This window comes from Lissotriton vulgaris, chromosome 5 (assembly GCF_964263255.1).
Source record: "Lissotriton vulgaris chromosome 5, aLisVul1.2, whole genome shotgun sequence".
Lineage (NCBI taxonomy): Eukaryota > Metazoa > Chordata > Amphibia > Caudata > Salamandridae > Lissotriton > Lissotriton vulgaris.
In genome coordinates this window covers 1,122,685,205-1,122,711,937 of record NC_141693.1, presented here as the reverse complement: position 1 = coordinate 1,122,711,937, position 26,733 = coordinate 1,122,685,205, and the positions used below count along the sequence as shown (strand labels likewise).

General features: G+C 46.5%; 1 protein-coding gene across 1 annotated transcript in view; it reads right to left on the bottom strand.

Moving 5' to 3' along the window:
- TECTB (tectorin beta) overlaps window positions 1-26,733 on the bottom strand; it is a 197,909-nt gene that overhangs the window by 18,643 nt on the left and 152,533 nt on the right. Inside the window, exon 9 of the mRNA XM_086920285.1 lies at window positions 12,933-13,002. Coding sequence (XP_086776411.1) covers window positions 12,933-13,002 — 70 coding nt within the window. The remainder of the gene's footprint in view (window positions 1-12,932; window positions 13,003-26,733) is intronic.

Genomic DNA, 26,733 nt, shown 5'->3' with positions numbered 1-26,733 from the left:
CCCCCTTCTTCCTCACTCTGTGCATGCTATACAAGATCTTCAAGTGGCTACACCTACACATCACACAAGACATACAGTGACACAAGCCCTCATCACCAGCTGACAGGACTAGGACAATACCCTCTATGTAGGAATCGGCACACACCTCTTACGGAGACTTCAGACAATACAGAACGCTGCAGCCAGGCACATCTTTGGCCTTCCCTGACAAACCCACATCACACCCCACCTCAGGCAACTTCAAAGGCTCCCTGTACAGAAGAGCTGACACATCAAGCTGCTTCTCCGTGCACACAAGGCTCTACACAACCAAGGACCCGCATACATTCACCACCACCTGAACTTCCACAACCGCCGAGAAGACTGCGCTTCGCCTCCTTTTAACTTGCCCATATTCAACGCATCTACCAAAGCAGAAGTGGAGGATGCTCATTCTCCCACATCACAGCAAAGACCTGGAACAGTCTCTCCAAGCACCGCTGGACCATCACCTCACTTCCGGAATTCCGAATGCCTTCAAGACCTGGCTTTTCGACTAAGCTTCCCAGACGTGCAAGCACCTGGATACCCTATCGGGTAATTAGCCACACTTTCTAAACCCTTATTGATTGATTGATAAATTCAAATACCATGGAAGGTAAAAGTAGGAGTTGTTGTAGAATAAAAACTCCAGCAACAGTATCCGTTGGCTTATAATCACACTAGCCATTTACAACAAGATGCAGTCATCCATATTACATTAAACAATTCCAATTCTACAAAAGTAAACTTAGGAAGCCCTAAGAGATCATGCTATGGACACATAAAGATAAGACAATGGGTAATTTCACTGCTATACAACACAACAAGCACTAATTTTTGGGGACTGGCACCTATTTTTCCTCTTGAGACATTTCTCGAGAGGAAGAGATGGAAAAACATTCAAAGTGAAAGGCGGAGGAAGAGAAAGACTGGAAACATGTCACAAAGGCAGAAAGCAGGAATGTGCAAGGGTGAGATAAATGGGTGGGAGCAGATTGAAGAAGCATGCGGTGGAATTTGGATTATGCAGCCGGATCATGCCGACATTCAATTCCACCAGCGGGGCTTCACAGCAGATCCCTAGGCATTTACACTATTTTTTTTCCAAGATAAGCACTGCCTGTAAGTGAACCTCAGATCTGCAGATCATACAGCTATATCATCTCTACCCTAACTTAACATTATTATCTACACATGTCCTTGCAGTTACATCAACAAATATGTCTTGCTCTCATGGTTGTCAACTTAATACCGAATCTACAAGGTGAAAGGAAGGAATGGACTTTGTTCAACCAGAAATGCATTCAGTTAATCGAAGTATTTGTATATCTTTTGCTTCATGTTCAATCAGTGGCTGTTATTTTCTGTAAGAATACTAGAGAGGAAGCGAGAGTCCTACCCAATATCAACCTAAACACCAAAAGCAAGCAGTGTAGGCTATTTTTGTATTGCTACTTGTTTGCACGCTCTGTAAGAGGTAGAATGTTAGCTATCTGTGTTATATGTTTTCCCATTGGCTGTAATGTAGTAGCAGTTAAAAGGGGTCTGAGAATACAAGGTGCCTAATAGTCTTTATAGGTCACCCTTAATGTAGTGCAACTGTTAAGAGAAGATTTACCCTCTGCATGTTGCGGGAGGAGCACTCACCAGCAAGTCCAAGCTGCCTTGCCAGGGCACGTCATCAGCGATTGTCTGGAAGGCTCAGCGAGTTGGCAGCATGGTGAGGTCGATTCCAAAGGCCACAATGAGGCCTCGTCTGCATGTCCTGTCTCACTTCAGAGGGCCAGCACTGGAGGGCACGAGCAGGCCCACAGTCAGTGGTTGTATATGAATAACACATTTTGAAAACTACCGAAAAACAGTGTGTTACTTTCAACAAATGTGTCTATAGTTATTTGGCGACAGTCTGGAAGATTGTTACTCCATAAGAAGAATATTCTGGCCATTGCGCCTCGCTTAGGAGCTCATTGTCCTAATTTGTGAGCATTGTTTGGGCTCTTCAAAATAAAAGAAATATTATTGGAAAAAAATAATAAAACGTGTGCCAGAGGTTTTCCATTCGTGACAGAAAACATTTGCCCTTTGTAATAATTGGAGTGTGATTACACTAACCTGAAAAATGACTGACTTGAGTAAATTGAGCTGCATCCACCATATTAATTTCCTGGTAGAAAACTAATATGACATATTACCAGCTTTCTTCTTTCTTCAAACGCCAAGGCTTCCATCTTCTTGCTGCTTGTATCACCCGTGTCTATACTATGCTAAATTCTGTCTTTCTTTTTTTATGTTTATGACCAAAACAGAGCAATATAATAACACTAGGCCTTTCACAGCGCTCCAGATCTGAATGCAATCTAAGCAAGTGTGATTTTTCCTTGGTTTTACCACACTCTCCAGTGTATTTCATTAGAACTGACATTGGGTGCACACCAGGGTAACTTCTGCTTGTTTTCTTCTGAGAGTAAGGTAGCTAGGGGGGAGGGTGAGAGAATCAGTGAGGTTATAAATGTGTGAAATTCAAATTGCTCCCTCCTGAAAGCAATGCTGGGTCTGGTGGCTTGGTGGGCTACTGTGTTCTCTGTGGGACAGTGTGGCTCACAGAAGTAATGCTGTGGGGCAGTGAGGTGGAGAAGGGGCAGGCCTGGGTGGGTGGTTAGTGAACATACGACGGCAAAGGTGAACGTAAATAATTAATATCTGCCGTTGTATGTCGGACACCGCTACCCCACCCCATTATGTGGCCGCATTTGCCACATAATCCATCATCTGCTGCATAGTTTAACATTTTAACAAAAATTACTAAAAAATGCAGCAACACGTTACCTTGCAGCAGAAGGCCCTTTCTAAAGGTTGACTGGTCACCTTTCTGTTGCTTATTGCTATATGCGGGTGTTAAAGTGGTACTCATGAGGGGAAATATATGCCAGGACAGTCTTAGCAGGTGTAAAAATGGGAAAATAATGTAGTAATGCTATCACAAAATATGCAGCATAATTCGCCTTTGCTTGCTGCATAATTTAGTGAAACCTGCTGCATAATTTGGCCTTCTCGTGCCACATAATTTCAGTGGCCCTGTTTATAGTGCTATGAGGTCTCAACCTGTGGAAGAAAGACTTGTGAATATGTAAGTGAGAGAGCGCAATTTGAATGAAAGGTATATAGTAGCCATATTTAGACTTATATGTTATAAACGTAGGAATGAAACGCACATCGTAATGTAAAGTTGGCAACTATAGCATAAGGGCCAACGAATGTGATAACATGGGATAGGAAATGTAAATGTATTCACACGTTAAAATGCATTAAGTTTAGAAACCCCGTATACATGAAGGGCAAATGTATAGAAATGTGTATAAATGCTTATGAAATATAGAGCGTGCACAGTAGAATTCGTGTACGTGTGTAACTTAAAATGTGTAACTTTACATTGAGAGAAGCGGCGAGGAAATAACGTGGAAAGACGTAAACGTGGATAAATGTATAAGAGAACTTACATAAAGATGTAACCAAGGAAAATGCATAAGTTATGTTCTATGTAGTCGTATTCTATATAAGTATATGTCTAATGTAGAATGTGTTTAAGTATAACTAGGGCTTTTGTTAAAGTACGAATATATGAATGTAGGCCAAGGGTTATACCGTCGAGAGAGTTTCCATAGGAATGTTGGAAGAGCTTGGGTCATTTGTGTTTCTAACCTGACTGACCAAGAGTTCGAAGGAGCATAATCACATGAATGTAATTTAGTGGTCTTGTGAAGGTCGTAAATAGTTGATGTGAACGTGAGAGCCGAGAAGTCTAGCACTTGTTAGATTTAAGGTGACAATGCCGGACGGAACTTGTTGTTCGAACGTGAGGAGAGGTATACGTTGAAGTGGACTATGTTTTGACAAGACCATTCACATGATCTAGAAGGTTAAGAAGTGTACAGATAAGTTAAGGCCTTGTCTAAGTTCCTATGACACTTGAGCTGAGAGAGTCAATAAATGTCGACGATGAAATGATGAAGATGACATCCAAAGGAGAAGGGTCAACTTAACGGACGACGCGAAGAGTGGACCAATGGAAGAAGCAGGAAGTTGACATCATCGGGGGAAGTCCGTGGTGGGCGTCAAGGGGCGTTCCACTCACACGGTGATTGTGTATTTTAGGGACAGCACCCCGGGGAGGAGAGAGCAATCAGGGAAGAGCAATGTGAGGAGGTAGCAATTGGGAGATTAGGAACAGCGAGACGAATTGCTCAGAGCAAGGGCGAGGGTAGATGCCTTGAGCAGATGCGCTGAGACATCACAGCGCAAGGGAGCAGTAGGCCGAGGACCCTTAGAGAGCAGATGGGTAGGCAGATAGGGTACTGCTTCTGAAACTTAAGATTTCCTTTAGAGGCTAGAGAGAGTTTGAACTTCTTAGGGAGTCAAACTGCTGACACCTTTTTAGGGAAGAAACTTGCAAAGTAGGATTGTCACATAGCCTAGAGTAGGGACAGTTTTAACTTGATTATTGTTTTTGTCTTACTGCAGATGACGCAGAAGGAACCATTTCACACCGAAGCTTAAAGCCACTGATATTTTAATTGATTTTGTATTGCATACTTTGAGATTTTATCCTGAGTGGATTGTATCGTATTCAAATTAATCTTTATATAAACTTTTGAAACTTCACCAGTTGTAAGTGGTTCTTAAGAGTGGCGTCAGTTAATGGGGTTTGTCTAACCAATGCGGGGTGGTCCTTTCCTCAATGACAGATATTATCGGTCCAAAACAGATGAATGGGATTCTTTATTAAATTTATCATAATCATAAATTGATATCAAAATCCCGTTCCCCGCATAAGTCATTATTTTAAAATAGTATTTACATAGTCTAAGATAGGCTGCTGCTGCCAAATGATGCAGTGATTGAGATAAAACAAGTTCTTACAAAATATACTTTTAGGTACTAAGTAATCAATCTCTATCTAATACAGATGCTTTTGTAAGTGTCTCAACTATTCTAGATCTCTGATGATAACACCCCTATATTACATCTCAAAAAGAATAAACCTTTGCCACCATGAATTATTTAGCAGAGCCGCTGGAATAACTCATCAGGAGAGGACCATATTATGCTGCAGGTTTGACTAAATTATGCAGCAGGAACAGGTAAATTATGCGGTACAATGCGGCACATTATGTGGTTAGCATTCTTCATTATTTTGTCATTTAAACTAACGATAACACTGTCATGGGAAGTATTTCACCTCATTAGTTCCAGTTTAACACCTGAATACAGCAATAAGCAACTAAAAGATTACTAGTCTATCTTTGCAAAGGGCCTTCCACTGATCCCGAACACTTTGCCACATTTAAGTAACTTTTGTTCCTTTTGAGCTAGAATAAAGTGTTTTTTAATGTAATCTGCAGATTATGGATTATGTAGCAAACTCATAATTATGTGGAAAACGCTGCTGCTGCAAAAACCCATAAGCCCAGTGGCCCTGACTTTAAGGGACTTAATCAATTAACGGCTGGTTTCTTCTTTAACTTTCTGCACTACCACCACACCTTTCACTTTCAGGCAGAGGCTCTGCAAAGTCAGCATTAACCATTCAGGGTCAGTTTTCTTTGTGAAATCTGAGTCCATTGGGTGGCAGGTAGAAGGCCAGCAGAGTTGCATTCAGATGCAGAGCCCTAATCCTCTTGACCCCTGGGACCTCACAGTAATGAGTAATGGTCTAGGAGACAGAGGAAATGATTGAGATTCATAAGCATTGTCAATGAGAAGGCCCAGAATGGGGAGCACTGTATGAGAACTCATGTTTATGTTTACAAATGTCTAGAGACAGCTTCTTCAGAGAGATACTCCAAAGAAGGGGACAATATAAGTGGTCTCTCCTTTCTTTATTTTAAAAGGGCCAGTGACTAGTGAAGCTGCAACTGCTGCCAGGTGTGTAAGTGGCCACTGATGGTTATCGATAAGGAAGCAGATGAAGCAGGACTGGGGCCCAGGGGCTTAAGGGGCATGCTGCATCACAATTATGGCTGTGTACCTTTAAAAAAAAGGGCCTGGCAGCTTATTTTCCTTTATTCCTTATTTTCCTTTCTAGCATTAGGACTGACGTGATGGTCCGTCATGGTGGGAAAGAGGTAAAAGATGCAGAGGAGATAGCCTGCTACTCAGGACTGTAGTTATTAGTGCAGCAGGTGTAGTTGCATTGGGGTCCAAGAGTGTGAGGGGCTCACAACACCCCAATTATGGGAATAAGTATGTTTGGGATAATACATGTTTTTGTTTGATGCATTTGCTGTTTAATAAATCTCATAGCTAGTGCAGTTTATAAGCTATAGAAAAAGTACTCATGAAATCATCTCATGAGCCACGCCCCCTGCATGCAGCCATGTCCCTCCTGCTCCCCCAATCCTTGCATTTTGGAGGGGGGCCCAACCTCAAAACATTTTGCTTAGGGGGGTTTTGAGCAAAAAGTTTGAAGACCTCTGTTCTAAAGCGCAAACCTAGCTGGCACTAGATGTGGGCTAGCCTGCTAGCCCCAATTGAGACATTGATGGGGGTGGGGGAAGGGGGGGCGGGTTAAAAGGAGAAGGTAGAGTGAAAAAGTTAGCAGTCAGACACAAATTTCTCATAAACTGCCTATTTATTCATTTATGTCATGCCATGGTTGTGATAAATGACTTGACTGCCCATGTATTCATCACTCTTTTAATTAGTGTTTTTGCTTCAGGTTGGAAATGTTCCCTTGGTTGTGCACTCCCTTTCAAACCTGTTCATATGTTGTACACCCATTAATAGCATGTTTAATTTGCATGTACGTCCCTACAATATGTTACCACCTACACCCAGGGCCTCCAAATTAAATGCTACTAGTGGGCTGCAGCACTCATTGTGACACCCACTTAAGTAGCACTGTAAGACGTTTCTCCAGGCTTGCCAATAGAGCCTAGCTGTTCAGTTTTAAATTGCCATTTTGACCTGGAGGCCTTTAAAGCCCATAGGACAAGGTGTGTTGTATTTAAAAAGTAGGATATGTATACTTTATGTTTTACATGTCCTGGCAGTGCAAAAACCTCCAAAGTCATTTTTCACTCTGGCTAGGATGACTCCCCGTACGTTAACACTGGGTTACACTACTACATTTAATAAGTGCTAAATTCAGTTTGGGAATAGCTAGAAAAATGGTTCAAGTACTCATTGGATAGGACACTTTTGGAAAGTTGTCTTTTTCTGCCTAAAACCAAAACGCGTTCCTGCATGTGTCCAGCTGTCAACTTACACCAAGATAGCTCCCTGTGGTGAGATGTGCATTTCTCCAAGACAATGAACAAAGGCCCAGAGTGGGGGATTGGGATGCCTCCCATGTAAGGATGGCATAGGGGGCTGTTCTCAGCCTCTCCCTTGGCTTCAAAGATGAAGTTCAGCCCTAGGCCTGCCTCCCCTTTTTCTCTCTAATCTGACTGACATCAAACTTAGTGGAGATAGAGACACTAACCATAACTGGTTTACAGGGTTGACCAAGGCCTACCCTCCACCCACAGGCAGGCATTGAGCATAAAAGTGGACACCACAGACATCTCCTCAGGGATCACTCCTGGGCTTGTGAAGAATAAGAAGAAGGACTGCCCTGCTGCCTAAAGAACCTGAAGGGAGACTCGCCCTGCTTGCCTTGAGCACAGTATCCCATAAGTGACTCCAAGATTCAGTTGGATGGCCTCCTGTTTGAGCTACAGGGAAACAACCTAGCTTTCAGAGGCCTCACTCACTGCAACTGTACAGTTGATTAGTTCCAACTGGACCTGCCCTGGACTGTGCTACTGGCCTTTGATGGACTGAGCCTAACCCTCCAGGTGGTGCCCCACAGGTCCTGGACCCTTGGCTGGTGTTAGATTGTACACCTCCTACCCCCTGAAAAAGTGCAAGAAGTGCCAACTTTCTGTCCTGACAAACCAATGGAGTCTGGAACACCGTCAAAGTACCAAACGTTGATGTGGAATCACCAGTTTGCATGCTTTTGATGGTTTGACTGCTGCAGGAGATCTGACTTCCAAAACAAGGTTTCTAAGTCTGAATGTAGCAGGCTTCAATGAGACGGATGCCACACTAAAGTCAATTGACGTAGAGGACTTTCTCGACATGGACTCTTGACATTGCCTGATCGGAGCTTTCCCCCCTTTGTTAATAATAGCACCGGGAGCCTGCGATTTACAAAGCTGCAATCATCGAGCCTTGCTTCAGATCCACAACACCCTGCTGACAACTCGTCAACTGTCACCTTTTCGCCATAAAGTTCCACCATATGCACCTAGTCCCTGAAACCAACCCTGCACCATCATGGTTGGCCTTAAATTTTGACAAGTGAGACAAGATAAGCACAGTTGGTGCTTTGTGATTTTTAGCACTATTTTTAAATCAAACTTTATACATTCAAAACCCTGGTTCTACTTATTGGATTTTTGTTTTGTATTTTCACTTTATTACTTTTTGAGTTCTGTAAAAATATTTTACACATTGTGTCTAAGTTAATCCTGATGCTTTGTGCCAAGCTACCAGAGGTTTAAGCAGAGGCTTTTTCAGTGACTTTAGTGGTTCACCCTAACAAATATTATGATTAATATTTGACGTGGGTTCTCACCCCCCCACAAATCAATACCTCAATTTCTTACAGTCCTTATCATTGGTATCCCAAATTGTACCATTCTCATTAGCCCTCTTGTCAGCCCACAAATGTTTTGTACTTAACCACTCTTCTCTTTTTGATACTTCACATTCAATTATTCAAAATTCACATTGTCACTTTGTAACTTTTTAGTATCATATTGTGTGCTATTTGCAAGTAAATACCACTCGTTTCAATATATGATATTCTCCAAAAATACATACTTTGAGTTATGTGCTGATGGTGTTGGTTCCGCAATTCTTCTTCTGATTGGTCTGATCATTATCACCACCAGACGCTAATATGGTTCTCTTAATGTCCTCGCTTTGGTGTGGCTTGCTAGTGCAATTATTCACAACTTGGTCAATGAGTGACTGAAATGATTGATGAATACATGGCCGGTGGTCTTCATTATAAAAGATGGTTCGACATTCTCAAAAAAAACATTAGATTGTGCGATAAAAGGCCATGGCTTGATGAACCATAGCTTCATGTGCTAAAATAGGCATGGATTGACTTAAATGTTGGAGGGAAACTAACTTTCTGCAGTTCCACAAAACTGCATCTATGTTCCTTATTTGAAGTGGTGGCTGTTATGGAAGGGGGATAGGAGAGGCAGGGGAGTGGTGAACAAACAAATAAAATCACTTACCTGATTATGGCCATAGCTTCCTCTCCGTCCTCTTCTTTTCCTCGCTCCCGTAAGCACACAGGTTCCCCCAAGCCAATCACAACAAGGCTGTCACCAGCATGACATCAGTGTTGTGATTGGTCTGAGTGACCTGTTTGGCTACTCAGACAGTGCCTGAGAGCCTTGGGACTTTTTCTCCACCCGACTGCGCAACACAACTAAGTGGAGAAATGCTAAGTGTGCATGACTGTTTGGCCGGCCAAACTGTCATGCGCACCTATGATGCACCAACCACTCCTCCTCTCTGTGTTCCAACCCTTCCTGCCACCCTAACATGGGCCTGTAGCCCGTACTAAAAATAAAATGATAATAACGTTATTATCATTGTATTTTTCCTTTTTCCACTGCTCTGAGAGCAGTGGGGCGGTGCTCCTCAAATTAGCTGAGGAGCCGCCACTGGTTATTTGGTCGATGTTTAGTGAATGATAATGCATTCATACTTATTCTGCAACCTGTAGTTGAAAGGGAACTAAATTAACACCAAATGAGGAGCAACGTGACTGCAGACGTTAATCAACTGATTCCATTTCATAAATGTTATGGTTATATGCAAGCGTCAATGGGTGTTGGTGGATGCAGATGGTGAAGTTTAGGGTCAATAATGTATGCTGTTATTTGGCTGGTATGTTTTCATGGCACCAGCATGTTGCCTTGTGACCACTTTGCTGCACCATATGCCTTAAATTGGCAGAAAAGAGTTTCCTGTAGAGGATGTGATATTCCGCCCACCTCGGTGGATACGTCTAATGTGATCCATATTAGTGGGAAACCTCATGGGCCGACTCCTCAAGAAAAGCACAATGGGGTCCTAGACCTCATGGAAGAGGGGATGAAGGTCACCCCATATTTCATAAAACAAAGAATTCAACTTTTCCTCCCCATGTTGAATCAAATGAGTAACAGGCTAGGGACTTAGCAATCAATCCTTATTGGTGAGGTTCATGGATAACTCCACTAGACCCCAGATGTTACATCTTTTTGAGTCACGTGCCAGGTTGGAATGTACTACTGGGCGATAAAGCCCCATTTAAGGACACACAGAAAGTGATACCATGACAGGAAATTATCTCATGACAGGAATTGATCTCATGTTACCTTTGACATGAATTACCAAAGGGACGTGCATTGAACCAAATCAAGAGTGATCTATAAAACAAGCTCTGCTTCACAACTGTGGCCACATTAAAGAATCATTCTACTGAAGATATGCCTGGCATGTATACAGTAAAACTATGTGTCCAAATATATTTGCTTGTCACTTGCAGCAGATGCACTGGTGTTTCTCAAAACACCAGCTTGTCATCGGCAGTGAAACACACTTATTGCGACGCTATATATCAGGGTATCTAAAAAATGAGTTTTTGTCCTACATTGTCTTGATGCTTCGGTTACAAAAATGCCTTCCCCTTTACCTTGGACTCTTTTTAAGGACACTACTGGTATGACCACTCTGCCACGAGCAACCTCAGGTGGAGATGCTATCCACATTGCCTTGTGCCGACAGCCTGGATCACCTGCTCTCCGAGGAGCAACTCTGACTGCTGCCTACTCTTCCAGCCAGCTGCTGTGAATGAGGCAAAGGTTGCCCGACTACTGGGTGGGGCTACACATGGGAGTAAACTTAGGCCTCATTTCGATTCTGGTGTGGCAGGCTCACTAGCACAAAATGGCTGTGTTCCTACCCTGTGTTCCTACCCTGCCAAACTCGCAGTGCCTCTTCATTATTTAGGGTATAGGGGGAAATAGGTTTACATCAGTGAGTTGCAGTTGGCTCCGCTGTTGAAAACCTCAGAAATTATGGCTCATCTGCCAAGGGGCTGCCAGGTCACAATGACAGTTGTCCCACTCTACTGTACTGTCAGCCATTTTTGCTGCCTGTGACTGCCATGGTCAAGGAAAATGTAGAATGGCCCTGGCATGCCAGGAGAAAAGTTCCTGCAGGTTGAGGTAATTTATTTTTTGTTCAGAGTAAATAAACTCTTGTTTTGGGAGTCTGTTTGCCAAGCAGGAGCTTCAAACATGGCGCTGCATGGAAAACCTTAAGTGCCGCAAAGGAGCCACCATTTTCATGGATCCAGAACGTATCATAGAGGCTTCTTTCAGGCAGCCCATCCACTAGGGTCTAAATGATGCCCTTAATGTAAAAAAATAGCACACACAATTGGAATGGGTATGCACATTTTGAGCTATGCACATACTTCACTCAATCTTATAAGTGCAGACAGTGCTGGAAGTGGAAAATATGATTTCAAAGACCCACATACTGAGATTGGGGGAATTATGAGGGGTAGTGAGTGACTCAAGCAGCTGATCCAATCAAAGGCTGATGAGTGCATAACTAGGGCATAAACCAGTACTGTGTTACTTGTGTTCCAGTTCAGGAAGAACTTGGCTTGGTAGTTCGGGCTGGACTATTCTGACTGCAACAGGGTCAAGGCTGATTTGCATATAGCTAGGTCCAAACCGAGGCGAAATGGTTTGCAAAATAATTATGGATTGGGAAGCGTCCCATTTAATTACTAGGTGCTGAGATTAATTCAAGCATTCCATTCATTACTTCTTTGTGTACTTTATGAGCCAATCAAAGCCAGCCTATGAAATATTTCTTTTGCACACTCTACCACTGGCAACATGGTAAAAAATATGACAGTTAAGCTTCTATGCTGACTTAGTAAATAGCTCCCAAAGTGCATTTTGAAACAACAAAGAAGGTAAGGCACCTGCTGCTGAGTTCTTTATGTGTTATCTAAATTTTATGACATTATGCTGCTAATGTAACGAGGGTGGTTAATGCAGTTGCTGGAGATGTGTGTGTGTGTGATATCTCTTGCGCAAGTTTCGAATCATCATAACATTGCTTGGGGGTTATTTTGTCTATTGCAGCACCTTGCACTTAATTGTCACAGCTTTGTTTTGTGAGTAAGGAAGCTTACTAGGTTAATGAACATTCATTATCAAGTGCTAAAAACGGTACTCTGTACTGTGCTCTACAAATGTTATTGGTTTAATTGTACACATAAACTGAGATCATTAAATTTGCAAAGCACACAGCGTCCTTTGTATAACCTCACATCTGTACAGCGCTTAAAAAACGTACAGGCCCTTTAAACATTCATTTGAGTTCTTAACAAGGTCTGAAGTCACGCTCTGGGAATTTCTTTTATTTGACCTGAGGGGGACTGTCAGCAAAGATAATGGTTACCACTATGAGGTACATTCAATGGGGTCCGCAGTGAAAATGAAAACTACCCTTTCAGTGCCTCTATAAGTTGTTGCTCTACGTTGAGATTCACACAAAAAACAGTATTGAGACTCACACAAAGGGGCAGATTTACAAGCCCCTCGCGCCACTATTGCGTCATTTTTCCCATGTTAAAAATGACGCAAAAGTGGCGCAAGAGGCTTGTAAATCTGCCTCAAATGTCTTAGAGGTCCGCATTCCAGCCTGTATGCATTATTTTGGACAACGCTGCACTAGTTTGCATTTCTCCTATTGTAGCATCCACTGGAAATGCAGGATCCTACAACTGTCACATAACACGCTCCAGAAAAGAAACACATAACTTTAAAACTCACCATGAAGCGTAAATTCTGCAACCAGAACCCCTCCCGTTTGTTCCATGCGAGGTTTCCGCTTTCCACAGGTCTGGAAAAAAACACAATCTCTTTAAAGACAAAATGGGAAAGACAAAGGCTTTGTGCGTTCACTCTCCATTGGAGCTTTGCACGGTCCTAGCATTGTGGGCTGCTTCAGGTGGCTCAAAACTTTGATTAAAGAATGATGTGTGATCCTTTGATAAATTGCACTGACATAGTACATGCTGCTAAGCAAGTCTGATAAAACTTCTCATTGAAGAAAGCATGCCTGATTAAATTACTCTGACAAATCTGCTTTGTTGAGTGTCAGATTTTACATGGCGCTGTCTTGGATAATGAAAGCCAACTCTTTCCAAGGCCACTTACCAGTTGCTTCTTCTTAATGTTCAGATTATTTACAAATAACCTTCATTAAGCCAATTTCACATCTTTCGTCCCCTAATTTACTTACTGCACTTGTGAGGCACAGCCTCACACCAGGAATCCCTTACAAGCACTTATCTTTCCTCTAATCAAACCGTCCAATTAAACATTCAGGCATATCTAAAGGCATTTTTCCTTTTTCCCTTTTAAAAAAATCATTTGCTTGCCACCACATGACTGGTTTGCTTTCTTCACTCCAATAACAAAGTTAAGCACAAATCATATGTGTAACAGTACTCTTAGGGGGATATTCTCTAGAACGTGTGATAATTACCGCAAAATTAGCTTAACGCAACTCTTCAAATCACAGTCCATCGCGGGAAAATGACGCTGTGTTAATTTTGTATTCACAACACAGCAGTACCATGCAATAGGCCCACGATAACGCATCAAATGTCCGCAATAATGTCAATGCGGCGCCGCAAAAATGCGAAACACGAACACAAACATTTTTGCGATGAGGCCAATTGCAATACAACAATCAGCAAAAAACAGCCACAGGCCTGCAATTCACACACGTCAGGTGGGAAAAATCATCATAAAAGTAGAAAAAAACCATAAAAATAAAGGCCAAACACCAGTGAAGCACAATGGAGGTTGCTAGAGCAAGTACAGAGGACAACCAGAACCCAACAAGCCCCCCGGAGGACCAGCCTGGGGCCTCGGGGTCAGGGAGGGCAAGGAGAAGAAGAGTAGGAAGAAGCGGTCCAGTCCGCAGAAAAACAGGATCCTGATAACAGAGGTGGTAGAACACCATCAACAACTGTTCGTCACCTCCACTGTGTCATTGTCAACAAAAAATGGAATATGGCAGTCCATCATGAACAAGGTGAATGCAGTCGGAGAACTGAAGAGGACAATGGAAGAGGTCAAGGGGCAGTGGAATGATGTCGAGCGTAAAACCAAGCAGAAACTCACAAACAACAGGAAATGGTGTCCACAGTCATCAGTGTGGAGACAGTGGCAGGAGTTGGGGGACCGGACACTGCTCAACATGACCGGACACAACAGCACCAGGGTGAGTAACGACCAGGGACTGAGGGGAAGGGGGGACGGGCGGAGATGGGCACAATAGCACACATGCACAATGAAGTAGAGCACATCTGTGGATAAACCATGCCTCAGACCCCCAACACCCACCAAGAGACCAATGTACCCAAGTATGCAACATTTCAGCACTGTATAAGCACTAAAGGCAAAGGCACACCGCATGAAAGGGATAAGGGGCAGCAAAATCAGAGCTGCAGGGGTGACTCCCCCCGAATGCAGCACACACGCATAACATGCAGAGCACATCAACATTGACAACAATGTGGTACAAACCGCAACACATCCACAATAGAACACAGAACACAACTGATGCCGCATGTTTGTAGAAACTGGCCAATCACATTTGGCATTGCAAGCAAATGTGAGTTGATAATGTACATGCACAAACACACATCCGCGATGTTGTCGAAATGTCCACCGTCCGGCACGAAATAGACAGCTCCTCCCGAACAGCCACAATGTACACTGTCATGCAGTCTGTATGTAAACATGTACAATGCGACAACATTCATGCGAACACAATGTTAACCCGTTCCCAGCGTCGAACGTTCAGCGCCCAGTGCTGAACGTTCGGAGAACGAATGCTGACCCGTCGGCCAACGGTCGTGCGCAGCACTGGGGAGATAGCGCTCGTGACGACCGTTGGCCGACGGCAGCAATTAACGGGTTAAACTGCATCTCCCCTTCACATTGCAGAGGGAGAATCAACACCTCCTGCAGAGCAGCCTGAACCCCTATTCTCTGATGATGAAGAAGACCACTACACCTTCGACTCCGACGCACTCCAACAGCTCATGGAGAGCCTAAGTAACCCACCTCCAGGAGTAGGCCAGCCCAGCTGCTATGAGGAGACCCCACCCCCTGCACAGATCACGCAGCAGGCAGCACCCACCACCACGGCTGCCTCCCAGGACCCCCACGAAGAACACATGGCCTTCCAACGCCGTGTTTTGGGGTGCAAGGAGAATGTGGCTGAACAGGTGCAGGTGGGCTTCGACCACATGGCAGCTAAACTAGAAGCCTTACGTGGGTTTCTAAGTCCCATCAGGGACCACTCACAGTGCCTAACGGACACCCACAGTCTGCTCCATGCTCTCCAAAGGACCATGGCTGACATCGCTGGAGCCCTGACTCAGAGACTAGAACAACTGCCCAGTCAGAGTGGCTTTAGCGATGTCACACAGGAGTTGGGACACATGAGGAGGTTAATGGAGACCATGGAGCGGACGCAGGTGGAAAGAGCAGCTGCCACGGCCACACACCAGCGCAAGGTAGCTGGGTTCCTCAATGACCTCAAGACCATCCTCATGGCATTGCTGCCACAAAGCCTGGTGCTGATGCATGCTGCTGCTACCACTCCATCCACATCTCCGCCCCCTGAAGTGTCAGTGCCACACAGTGCGGCAGACATTCCACCGCCAGCCACTGATGTGTCACTGCCACACAGTGCTGGAGACAGAACACCACCACCCACACATGAGCCATATTAAACAGCAGAGGACAAAGATGCAGATGGACCTGCCTTCATGGTACGAAGGACGTAGTAGCATTCTTCTCCGCCATATGGCCGGTTTTTGCTTGGTTCTGCTCTCTGCATCATCACCTTCCACTGTCCTCGATACACTCTGCGACACTCACCTTGGACCTCAAAATGGACTGCCATATTCGGTTTGATCGCCAATGACACATCAATGAGACTGCAAACTGTACTCTTCCTCTTCCTTTGGACTAGTCATTCCCTGAAGGACTCGGGCCAACATTGTAAAGTGGGGTTTGCATGGTCCTGTACTGCTCCAGCTGCCACACTCCACTGAATGTGCATTAAACACTCATAATCACACAGATATGTTATGTCTATGGTCTTTCAAGTGTGGAAGTATGGATGAATGTAGGGTCAGTGATTCCCCCTTACGTGCATGTTGCTCATGTAATTGGAATTGGGTCACAGGGTGACACATAGCTGAATGTTGTCTGGGTTACGCCTACACAACAACAGGGACAAACGCATTAGTTACTTCCTTTTCCAGCCCAGTACGGAACCACACACAGAGCCCTGGGTCATTGTTCACACCCTTACGCTGGACTGGCATACGCCAGGCCAACCCACTCCGCTTATGCTCACAGGGGGGGGGGACGACAACACTACATGTCCCAGGTCTTCCCTGTGGTGATCTGCTGATCACTGGTCTAGTTGTCAGCATGCCACAACCACTCCCTCACGGCTGGTTTACTCCCACACCACACCCTTCCAGCACATGCTTCACAGCACATGTGACCCTGCCAATAAAAAGGGCTGGGTGCACGTGCTAAACTGGTGATATGGGCTTTTAGCACCAGCTGGTGAATGGGGCGATAAATTTATGTTATGGGTTCTCTCAGCCGATCTGGCTGGTTGTTGAGAATGTTGTGGTGTTGGCGCTGCTTTTTGCACTGGAACGCCTACTCTGCATCCAATTAGCGATAGTTGCCGTGGTCATCTGTGGCAATGTTTATTGCAGCGGCTATCGCATGTAAACTGGTGATATGGGCTGTTAGCACCAGCTGGTGAATAGGGCGATAAATTTATCGCGACTTTGGCTGTGATAAAGTGCCGTTAACTCAGCGATGCATCCTTGAGAATATACCCCTTACTCTCTTAAGAAACATATTTTGCAGTTTACCTTTTCAGCCTCTAGCCCAGCCTTCCACGATAACAATTGATAAACCCCAAAGCGGCTGCTACTACCTCCCAATAGCGGTACAAAAGGGGGTGGTGATGGACGGAGCATCTGAATCAATCAAACACCAACACCCAGTCAAAAGATCTGGGTTTAATCCATCACCGTTCCTTAGCCCACTCTGCCACCCCAGTTCAGACATGGCTATATGCAAATCAGCCTGACCCTGTGCCTCATGGGAACAGTACAGCCCGAACTACCAAGCCATGTCTTCCCTGGACCGGAAACAAGCTTCCGAGGACCGGTTTCTGGCATTCCAGCCGTCTTCAGCCCGGCTTGCTTGAATCCAGTGGCAAAGTGAGCAAGGGACTCAAGTCTGAGCATACCCTGCCACACTTATGGCGGCCAAAAGCGGTACAAAAGGGGGGTGGTGAGGACGGAGCATCTGAATCAATCAAACACTCCCACCCAGTCAAAAGATCTGGGTTTAATCCATCACCATTCTTTAGCCCACTCTGCCACCCCAGTTCAGACATGGCTATATGCAAATCAGTCTGACCCTGTGCCTCATGGGAACATTCCAGCCCGAACTGCCAAGCCATGTCTTCCCTGGACCGGAAACAAGCTTCCGAGGACCGGTTTCTGGCATTTCAGCCATCTTCAGCCCGGCTTGCTTGAATCCAGTGGCAAAGTGAGCAAGGGACTCACGTCTGAGCATACCCTGCCACACTTATGACGGCCAAAAGCGGTACAAAAGGGGGTGGTGATGGACGGAGCATCTGAATCAATCAAACACTCACACCCAGTCAAAAGATCTAGGTTTAATACATAACTGTTCTTTAGCCCACTCTGCCACCCCAGTTCAAACATGGCTATATGCAAATCAGTCTGACCCTGTGCCTCATGGGAACAGTCCAGCTCGAACTGCCAAGCCATGTCTTCCCTGGACCGGAAACAAGCTTCCGAGGACCGGTTTCTGGCATTCCAGCCGTCTTCAGCCCGGCTTGCTTGAATGCAGTGGCAAAGTGAGCCAGGGACTCACGTCTGAGCATACCCTGCCACACTTATGGCGGCCAAAAGCGGTACAAAAGGGGGTGGTGATGGACGGAGCATCTGAATCAATCAAACACTCACACCCAGTCAAAAGATCTGGGTTTAATCCTTCCATCACCGTTCTTTAGCCCACTCTGCCACCCCAGTTCAGACATGGCTATATGCAAATCAGTCTGACCCTGTGCCTCATGGGAACAGTCCAGCCCGAACTGCCAAGCCATGTCTTCCCTGGACCGGAAACAAGCTTCTGAGGACCGGTTTCTGGCATTCCAGCCGTCTTTAGCCCGGCTTGCTTGAATCCAGTGGCAAAGTGAGCAAGGGACTCACGTCTGAGCATACCCTGCCACACTTATGGCGGCCAAAAGCGGTACAAAAGGGGGGTGGTGAGGACGGAGCATCTGAATCAATCAAACACTCCCACCCAGTCAAAAGATCTGGGTTTAATCCATCACCGTTCTTTAGCCCACTCTGCCACCCCAGTTCAGACATGGCTATATGCAAATCAGTCTGACCCTGTGCCTCATGGGAACATTCCAGCCCGAACTGCCAAGCCATGTCTTCCCTGGACCGGAAACAAGCTTCCGAGGACCGGTTTCTGGCATTTCAGCCATCTTCAGCCCGGCTTGCTTGAATCCAGTGGCAAAGTGAGCAAGGGACTCACGTCTGAGCATACCCTGCCACACTTATGACGGCCAAAAGCGGTACAAAAGGGGGTGGTGATGGACGGAGCATCTGAATCAATCAAACACTCCCACCCAGTCAAAAGATCTGGGTTTAATCCACCACCGTTCTTTAGCCCACTCTGCCACCCCAGTTCAGACATGGCTATATGCAAATCAGTCTGACCCTGTGCCTCCTGGGAACAGTCCAGCCCGTACTGCCAAGCCATGTCTTCACTGGACCGGAAACAAGCTACCGAGGACCGGTTTCTGGCATTTCAGCCGTCTTCAGCCCGGCTTGCTTGAATCCAGTGGCAAAGTGAGCAAGGGACTCACGTCTGAGCATACCCTGCCACACTTATGGCGGCCAAAACTGTGCAAAAGGGGGGTGGTGATGGACGGAGCATCTGAATCAATCAAACACTCCCACCCAGTCAAAAGATCTGGGTTTAATCCATCACCGTTCTTTAGCCCACTCTGCCACTCCAGTTCACACATGGCTATATGCAAATCAGTCTGACCCTGTGCCTCATGGGAACAGTCCAGCCCGAACTGCCAAGCCATGTCTTCCCTGGACCGGAAACAAGCTTCCGAGGACCGGTTTCGGACATTCCAGCTGTGTTCAGCCCGGCTTGCTTGAATCCAGTGGCAAAGTGAGCAAGGGACTTACGTCTGAGCATACCCTGCCACACTTATGGCAGCCAAAAGCGTTACAAAAGGGGGTGGTGATGGACGGAGCATCTGAATCAATCAAACACTCACACCCAGTCAAGAGATCTGGGTTTAATCCATCACCGTTCTTTATCCCACTCTGCCACCCCAGTTCAGACATGGCTATATGCAAATCAGTCTGACCCTGTGCCTCATGGGAACAGTCCAGCCCGAACTGCCAAGCCATGTCTTCCCTGGACCGGAAACAAGCTTCCGAGGACCGGTTTCTGGCATTCCAGCCTTCTTCAGCCCGGCTTGCTTGAATACAGTGGCAAAGTGAGCAAGGGACTCACGTCTGAGCATACCCTGCCACACTTATGGCGGCCAAAAGCGGTACAAAAGGGGGTGGTGATGGACGGAGCATCTGAATCAATCAAACACTCACACACACCCAGTCAAAAGATCTGGGTTTAATCCATCACCGTTCTTTAGCCCAGTCTGCCACCCCAGTTCAGACATGGCTATTTGCAAATCAGTCTGACCCTGTGCCTCATGGGAACAGTCCAGCCCGAACTGCCAAGTTTACTGGGTGGGAGTGTTTGATTGATTCAGATGCTCCCAATGGCAGTAAAATGTTAGGCACAGGCAAAGCACCATTGTTCTTAACAATGAGATACTGACTCGATTGTAAAAACGCCGGGAAAAGGTGATTGATCCCGCACAGGGAAGGGTGTCGGTAACACTGCTTCACCACCATCGAGCATGGGTACCACGCACTGCTACTCTTCACTATCGTGTGTTCCTCTCCACTGCAAAGAAACAAGCGGGTGTGGCCCGAACAATGCTGTGGACCCCGCACTGCGTAAAAAAAAGAGTTTAAAGACAAACGTGGGCTGCGCACTGTAAAACAAAGCTTGCACACACGCCTAAGCGCTGTGTAAACAAAGTGATCTAGTGCAAATGCAGAAAAAAAGAGGAACATCTGGGAGGATCCCTGCCCCTTCAATACATAAAGCGGGTGATGCCTTGAGTAGAGAAAAGAGAAGTGCTTGTAAGGGGTGCTTAGTGTGAGACAACTGTAGTAAGGGAGGCGTGGTAGTAATTTGGCCCGATCACATTTGAAATTAAACCCTTTCCCTCTGTTCCTCCTCTTGTTTATTGATTTGATTTGTTGGGTTGGCTGGAGCTCTTTTCTCAGCATCCAGTCATACCACAGCCTCCTCCATACCCCATCTGCTCATCTTCCCCCTATTCATTTCGGCTCTTCGTAAATATGTTTTCTTCAAGATACTCTCCCCAACATTCTTCAAGTTACTCCACCCAAATACCTCCACGTCACTCCCACCAACCATCTTAACCCTGCTCTCCAGGCTTTGATCCTCTTTACTGTTTCTCACTCTGGGGATCTCGGGCTTATCTCCCCCTCGGCATACACCCACGCTGCTGCTGCACTGAAAGAAGACAACTGCAACACTTTTTTCCAGCTCCATTTCTTTTTTGTGTTCTTTATTTTTTGCAAACCTGTAATTTTTATTTATTTTTATCTTACGATTTTGTTTATTCTATTGTTTTATTGTTTACTTCCACACACAGGATTCAACACTAATTTCGTTATTTGGACCATTCATCAAGATTAGGACCTTTCATCAAAATGTGTCTGGCAGGTAGATATTATTCATGTTGGTATTTCTTCAATATTAAAGTTAAAATATATTATGGGAAGTTAGATGCTGCTACTGAAAGGAGAGCATTTGAAACTGAAATAATCTGATTTCAGCTGAACTTCATATTGGGCAGTGGTATACAATAAGAAAGGAGAACCAATGATGAGACCTGAAAGTCAACACATTACAAATCGAGAAGTAAGAGCATCTTATGCCCAATGCAACAATTTTTAGCCATATATGGAGAAGGTACCCTGAGCTCACTCTATACTTTTTAAATAGCAGAAGACACCTTTATGTGTTCATGCTATTTTTTCAATACGAAATACATCTAAACCATAATCACTCATCAGAACATATTTTATTTGATGTCAGTATGAGAAGGCCCCCATGCAGTCTCAGAGTGCCATTCTGTATGTAAGTCTAAGAATCCCTCTGCAGTTGTATAGGACTTAAACATTTTATAGTGTACTTTGACTAAGATAGGTTTTAGAGTGTTTTACACTTAAACCACATAAAAGGAAGCAGGGTAACAATAAGCTAAGGTAAGGGTTGATACAGCAACATTAGCATGAAATGAATAGCCAATGTGGGAGTGTACAACTACGAAGGCGTGGCTTAGTGTGTGTGGTGTGGTTGATTTGAGATGATGGATTATTTGAGTTGGTGTTTGTTGAGGTGTTTCGTGAAAACACTAAGAGGTATATTCACAATAACGTGTGATAACTACAGCAAGAGTAGCGTAACTCAACTTTCAACATTGCAGCCAATCCCGGGAAAATAACCCTATGTCAACATGGAATTTACAATGCGGAGGTAGCATGCGATAGTCTGTCGAAACCGCGGACAATGTCCGTGATACAACCACCTTGATGGAGACAAAAACATAACCCACAACACAAAAAAACCTGTAATGGGCCAAAGCGCGATGAGGAAATCAGTGATAAACAGCGCCAGTCCTGCAACACACACGTGGCAGGTGGGAAAAATCACCATAAAAGTAGAAAAAACATGCAAACACAAACTGACCAACACCCAAGCACCATGGAGGCAGCCGGAGCAGGAGCAGTGGACGAGCGCAACCCCACAAGCACTCCAGAGGACCAGCCCAGGACCTCGGGGACAGGTAAGGGCAAGGACAAGAAGAGGAAGACAAAGTTCAGTCCGCAGGCGAACAGGATCATAGTCACAGAGGTGATGGAAATACCATCAACAACTGTTCGTCACCTCCAACGTGTCTTTGCGCACCAAAAATGGAATATGGCGGGACATCGTGGATAAGGTTATGCCGTCGGGGAGCACAAGAGGACAATGGATGAGGTCAAGAGGCGATGGAATGACATCAAGCGGAGAACCAAGGAGAAACTCTTTGCCAATCAGAAGGCAGCAACGCAGACTGGAGGTGGGGGCCCAGCTCCACAGCTCGAGCTGGATGACATGGAGGAGCTGTTGTGGACAGTCATCAGTGTGGAGACTGTGGCCGGAGTGGGGGATCAGACACTGCTTGACAGGAAACAGCACAACCGTAACAGGGTGAGTGACCACCAGGTACCGGGGGATGGGTGGAGATGTCCGCAATGGCACACATGCACAATCAAGCAGAGCACAGTGCTCACCACAATGACTCTGGGTCCTCACCCAGAACTACAGACTGTCACAATGTACAATGCCATGCTGTCTGAATGTCAACATGTACCATGCGGCTACATACATGTGGACACATTGTAATACACCATGTCCCATTCACATCGCAGGGGCACCGTCAACACCTCCTGGAGAGCAGTCCCAGCCACTCTTCACTGATGACGAGGAGGACAACACCAGCATCAACACCCAAATCATCCAAGACATCATTGACCTCATCAGCCACTCACCTCCAGGATCAGGGCAGCCCAGGTACATCAAGGAGACCCAAAGCAACCAGCAGGAGGCACCCACAGCCCCGGCACTCCCCCAAGACCCTCAGGAACAACACATGGCCTTCCAACGCCGTGTGCTGGAGTGCCAGATGGAGACCACAGAGCAGATGTGGTTGGGATTCAGCATCATGGCAACCAAACTTGACGCCATCCTTGGGTTTGTCGGCCTGCTCTCCAACGAGCCCTGACTGACATCACTGGAGTCATGACATGGAGAGAACACCTGTCTGCCCAGGGTAGCTTCAGCGATACCAGCCATGAGCTGGCACACATGCGGCGGCTCATGGAGGACAAGGTGCGGATGGAGACGGAAAGGATGGCAACCACCACTGCACATTAGCGGAATGTAGCTGGGATCTGCCATGCCCTGCAAATCCTCATCATGGCATTGCTACCACAAGGTGTGACAATGATGAATGCTCCTGCCCCCACACCATCCACATCTCCACCCCCTGGTGTGTTTCTGCCTCCCAGTGGGCAGGCCTAACGACTCAGGCACTTGATCTGTCAATGGGACACAGTGTGGCCAACAATCCACCTCCGGGCCCCTGTTGTGTCAGTGGCACACAGTGCAGCAGCCGGTACACAAGTGGGACAGAGCACTCATCCAGGGATGAGGACGTGGATGTGCCGATGATCAGAAGGACTCAGTAGCATTCATTTCCGCCACCTGGCCTGTGTCTGTTTGTCCCGCACATGGCCTCATAACCTTCCACTGACCCCGGATTCACTCAGATGCACTCACCTTGGACAACGACATGGACTGCCACATCCTGTTTAATGGTACTGCGGATGGTACCCTTTCTCTTCCGCAGTACTTGTCATCCCCGGATGGAATCTGGCTGGCCCTCCACAGGCCCATATTGTGTAGTGTGCCCGGCATTGCCCTATTGCCCCAGCTGCAGAACTGCACTGGATGTGCAATAAAAATCCAGTGACGCACTGCTGTGCCTTGTCTTTCATCATTCATGTCTGTATGTGTGGATGAATGTAGGGACAGTGATTTCCCTTGCGTCAATGATGCTCATCCTCTGGGATGCCAGTCAGAGGGTGCTACATAGCAATTTGTGTAACTTGCCCCGAGGACAACACAACAGGGACACATGCATCAGCCACTTCCTTGTCCGGACATGGACTAAAACACGCCTAGTACCCACACGTCATTTTTGCAAGCCCTGCTCTGTTCCGGCGTAAGGCAGGCCAGACCACTTCGCTAACGCTCCGAGGGGGCCTCATTGCTACCTGTCGCAGGCGTACTCGATGGTGGTGTGCAGGTCACTGGTATAGTTGTCAGCATGTCACAGCCACTCCCTGAGGGCAGGTTTGCATGCACACCACACCCATCCGGCACAGGCGTCACAGACCATGTGACCCCGCAAATATAAGGGGTCGACGACATCACATACCCCTCTGCTGGTGGTGACTGGAAGACGGACCCGAGGCCTTGGGGCTGGCATGGGCCTACCACCACTGGACGGTGATTGGGGTTGAACAGGGTTTGTGGCACACGGTGCATTGCGGCCGGCACCAGCACCCCGCCTCGGGACCCCGACTTTGGGTGCACTGAGTCATTGGCACCTTAAGCTGCTGACCGGGTGTGCAGCCTGCGATGATGCCCCGTCCTGGTGATCCGGACTGCTCAGGATTAGTGATCCCTGCTGGAACCGCAGTGTAGGCCTTGCCAGCAGGCAGTGCGGGCCTTCCGCCACATGGCCGAGCTTCCGGGATCCCAGAATTAGTGGCACCCATTGGGCTGAGTGGGTGTGCAGCCTGCGATGGTGCCAATTGCCCTGGTATGTCCTATGCCATGGAGTAATCAAGACCCAGCACCAGAAGTGAGACCTGGTGGCCTACGCAGCGTGGCTGCATGGTCTGGAGGGTGCCATGTCCACGGGCCCCAGGCTTGTGGCTTGCAGCAGCACGTGGTGGGACCTCCTGTCTACACGCCAGTGGCGGAAGGCGAGCAGTGAGGCCCGGGAGTGTATGGGTGGGCATGCTCCGATGGGCAGCGTGAGGAGCTGTGATGCCTCAGCCTGGGTGTGCATGGGCGGGCAATGTTGTCTTGTGCAAGTGTGTGTGCTGTGCCAGCCATGTATCTGATTGACAGCTCTGACTCTGATGTGTGGCCTGGTGTACTGCTATACATACCAGCAAGTTGTGGGAGACAAACCGGTCCAGCAGGTGAGCAGTGTGGCCTGGGTGCACAGGGGCGGCACTCTCTCTCTCTCCCCCTCTCTTCTTCTTCTCTCTCTCCCCCTCTCTTCTTCTCTCTCTCTCTCTCCTTCTTTTCTTCTCTCTCTTTCTCTCCTCTCTCTTCTTCTCTTTATCTCTCTCTCTGTCTCTCTCCCCCTCTCTTCTTCTTCTCTCTCTCTCGCTCCCCCTCTCTTCTTCTCTCTCTCCCCCTCGCTTCTTCTCTCTCTCCCCCTCTCTATTTCTCTTTCTCTCTCTCTCCCCCTCTCTTCTTTGCTCTCTCTCTCACCTCTCTTCTTCTTTCTCTTTCTCGCTCTCTTTCCCCCTCTCTTCTTCTCTCTCTCCCCTCTTCTTTTCTCTCTATCTCTCTCTATCTCTCTACCCCTCTCCTTCTTCTCCCTCTCTTTCCCCCTCTCTTCTTCTCTCTCCCCCTCTTTTCTTCTCTCTCTTTCTCTCCCCTCTCTTCTTCTCTTTCTCTCTCTCTCTCTGCCCCTCTCTTCTTCTTCTCTCTCTCTCTTGCTCCCCCTCTCATCTTCTCCCCCTCTCTCTCCTTCACTCTCTCTCTGTCCTTTGATGTGCTCAGGACACACCTTCTCCTCATGTTTTTGTCTTGCGGGCTGTAACCTACGGATTGTGTCAAGGGGAGCCGCCATGTGTCTTCATTTCATTTCAGTGTTCATTTCAATAAAGCTTCATTAGTTGCTTGGAAAGTGAATGTGTGATGCTCATTTCTGTGATGACACATGCATGTCACCAGTTGTGATTGTGCGACATCAGGCGAATTATTTTGTACATGTTTAGGTGTAGCTGATGTGGCATGTCTTTGGTCGGGGGTGCCAGGGACGGGTGGTCCTGAGTGTGGTGCCGGTGGGTGTTGTGGTTCTCTTGGGTGTCCGTGCTGTATGTTCAGTTGATCCATGGCATCTATTTGTCTTCAGGTGTGGCTCTGGCCTTGGCTCCCTTTTGTGGTGCAGGCTGTGGTCCGATTTTACACCAGGTCAGAGCAGGTGTTAATTTCCTGCTGCTAACGTGCCTTATTGCGTGTTTTGTGTTCTTATCGCTGATCTGGCTGGTCGATGAGAATGTTGAGGTGTGGTGTTGTCATGGCTTTTTGCATGGGAACGCCTGCTCTGCATCTCTTTAGCGATAGTTGCTCGGTCCTCTGTGGCAATGTTTTTTGCAGCTGCTATCGCGGGTAAACTGGTGTTGTGGGCTGTTATCATCAGCTTGTGATTAGGGAGGTACATTTATCACGACTTTGACTGTGATAAAGTGCCTTTAATTCGGCAATAGCTCCTTGTGAATATGCCCCTGAATGGGGTTATCCTTCTTAGATCAAGACTAAGAGAGTTCTAAGCTGGCGTGGCTGTCCCTGAGAAGGAGTACTTACTGGCAGCCAAGATTTTGAACTTTGGAACTTCCGAGATCAAAGTTACTTTGCTTCTCAATCTTTTAGAGCTGCTAGAAAAAGGTCAGCAATTCTGTTTGATAAGGTGGATGATTGGTGGGTATGG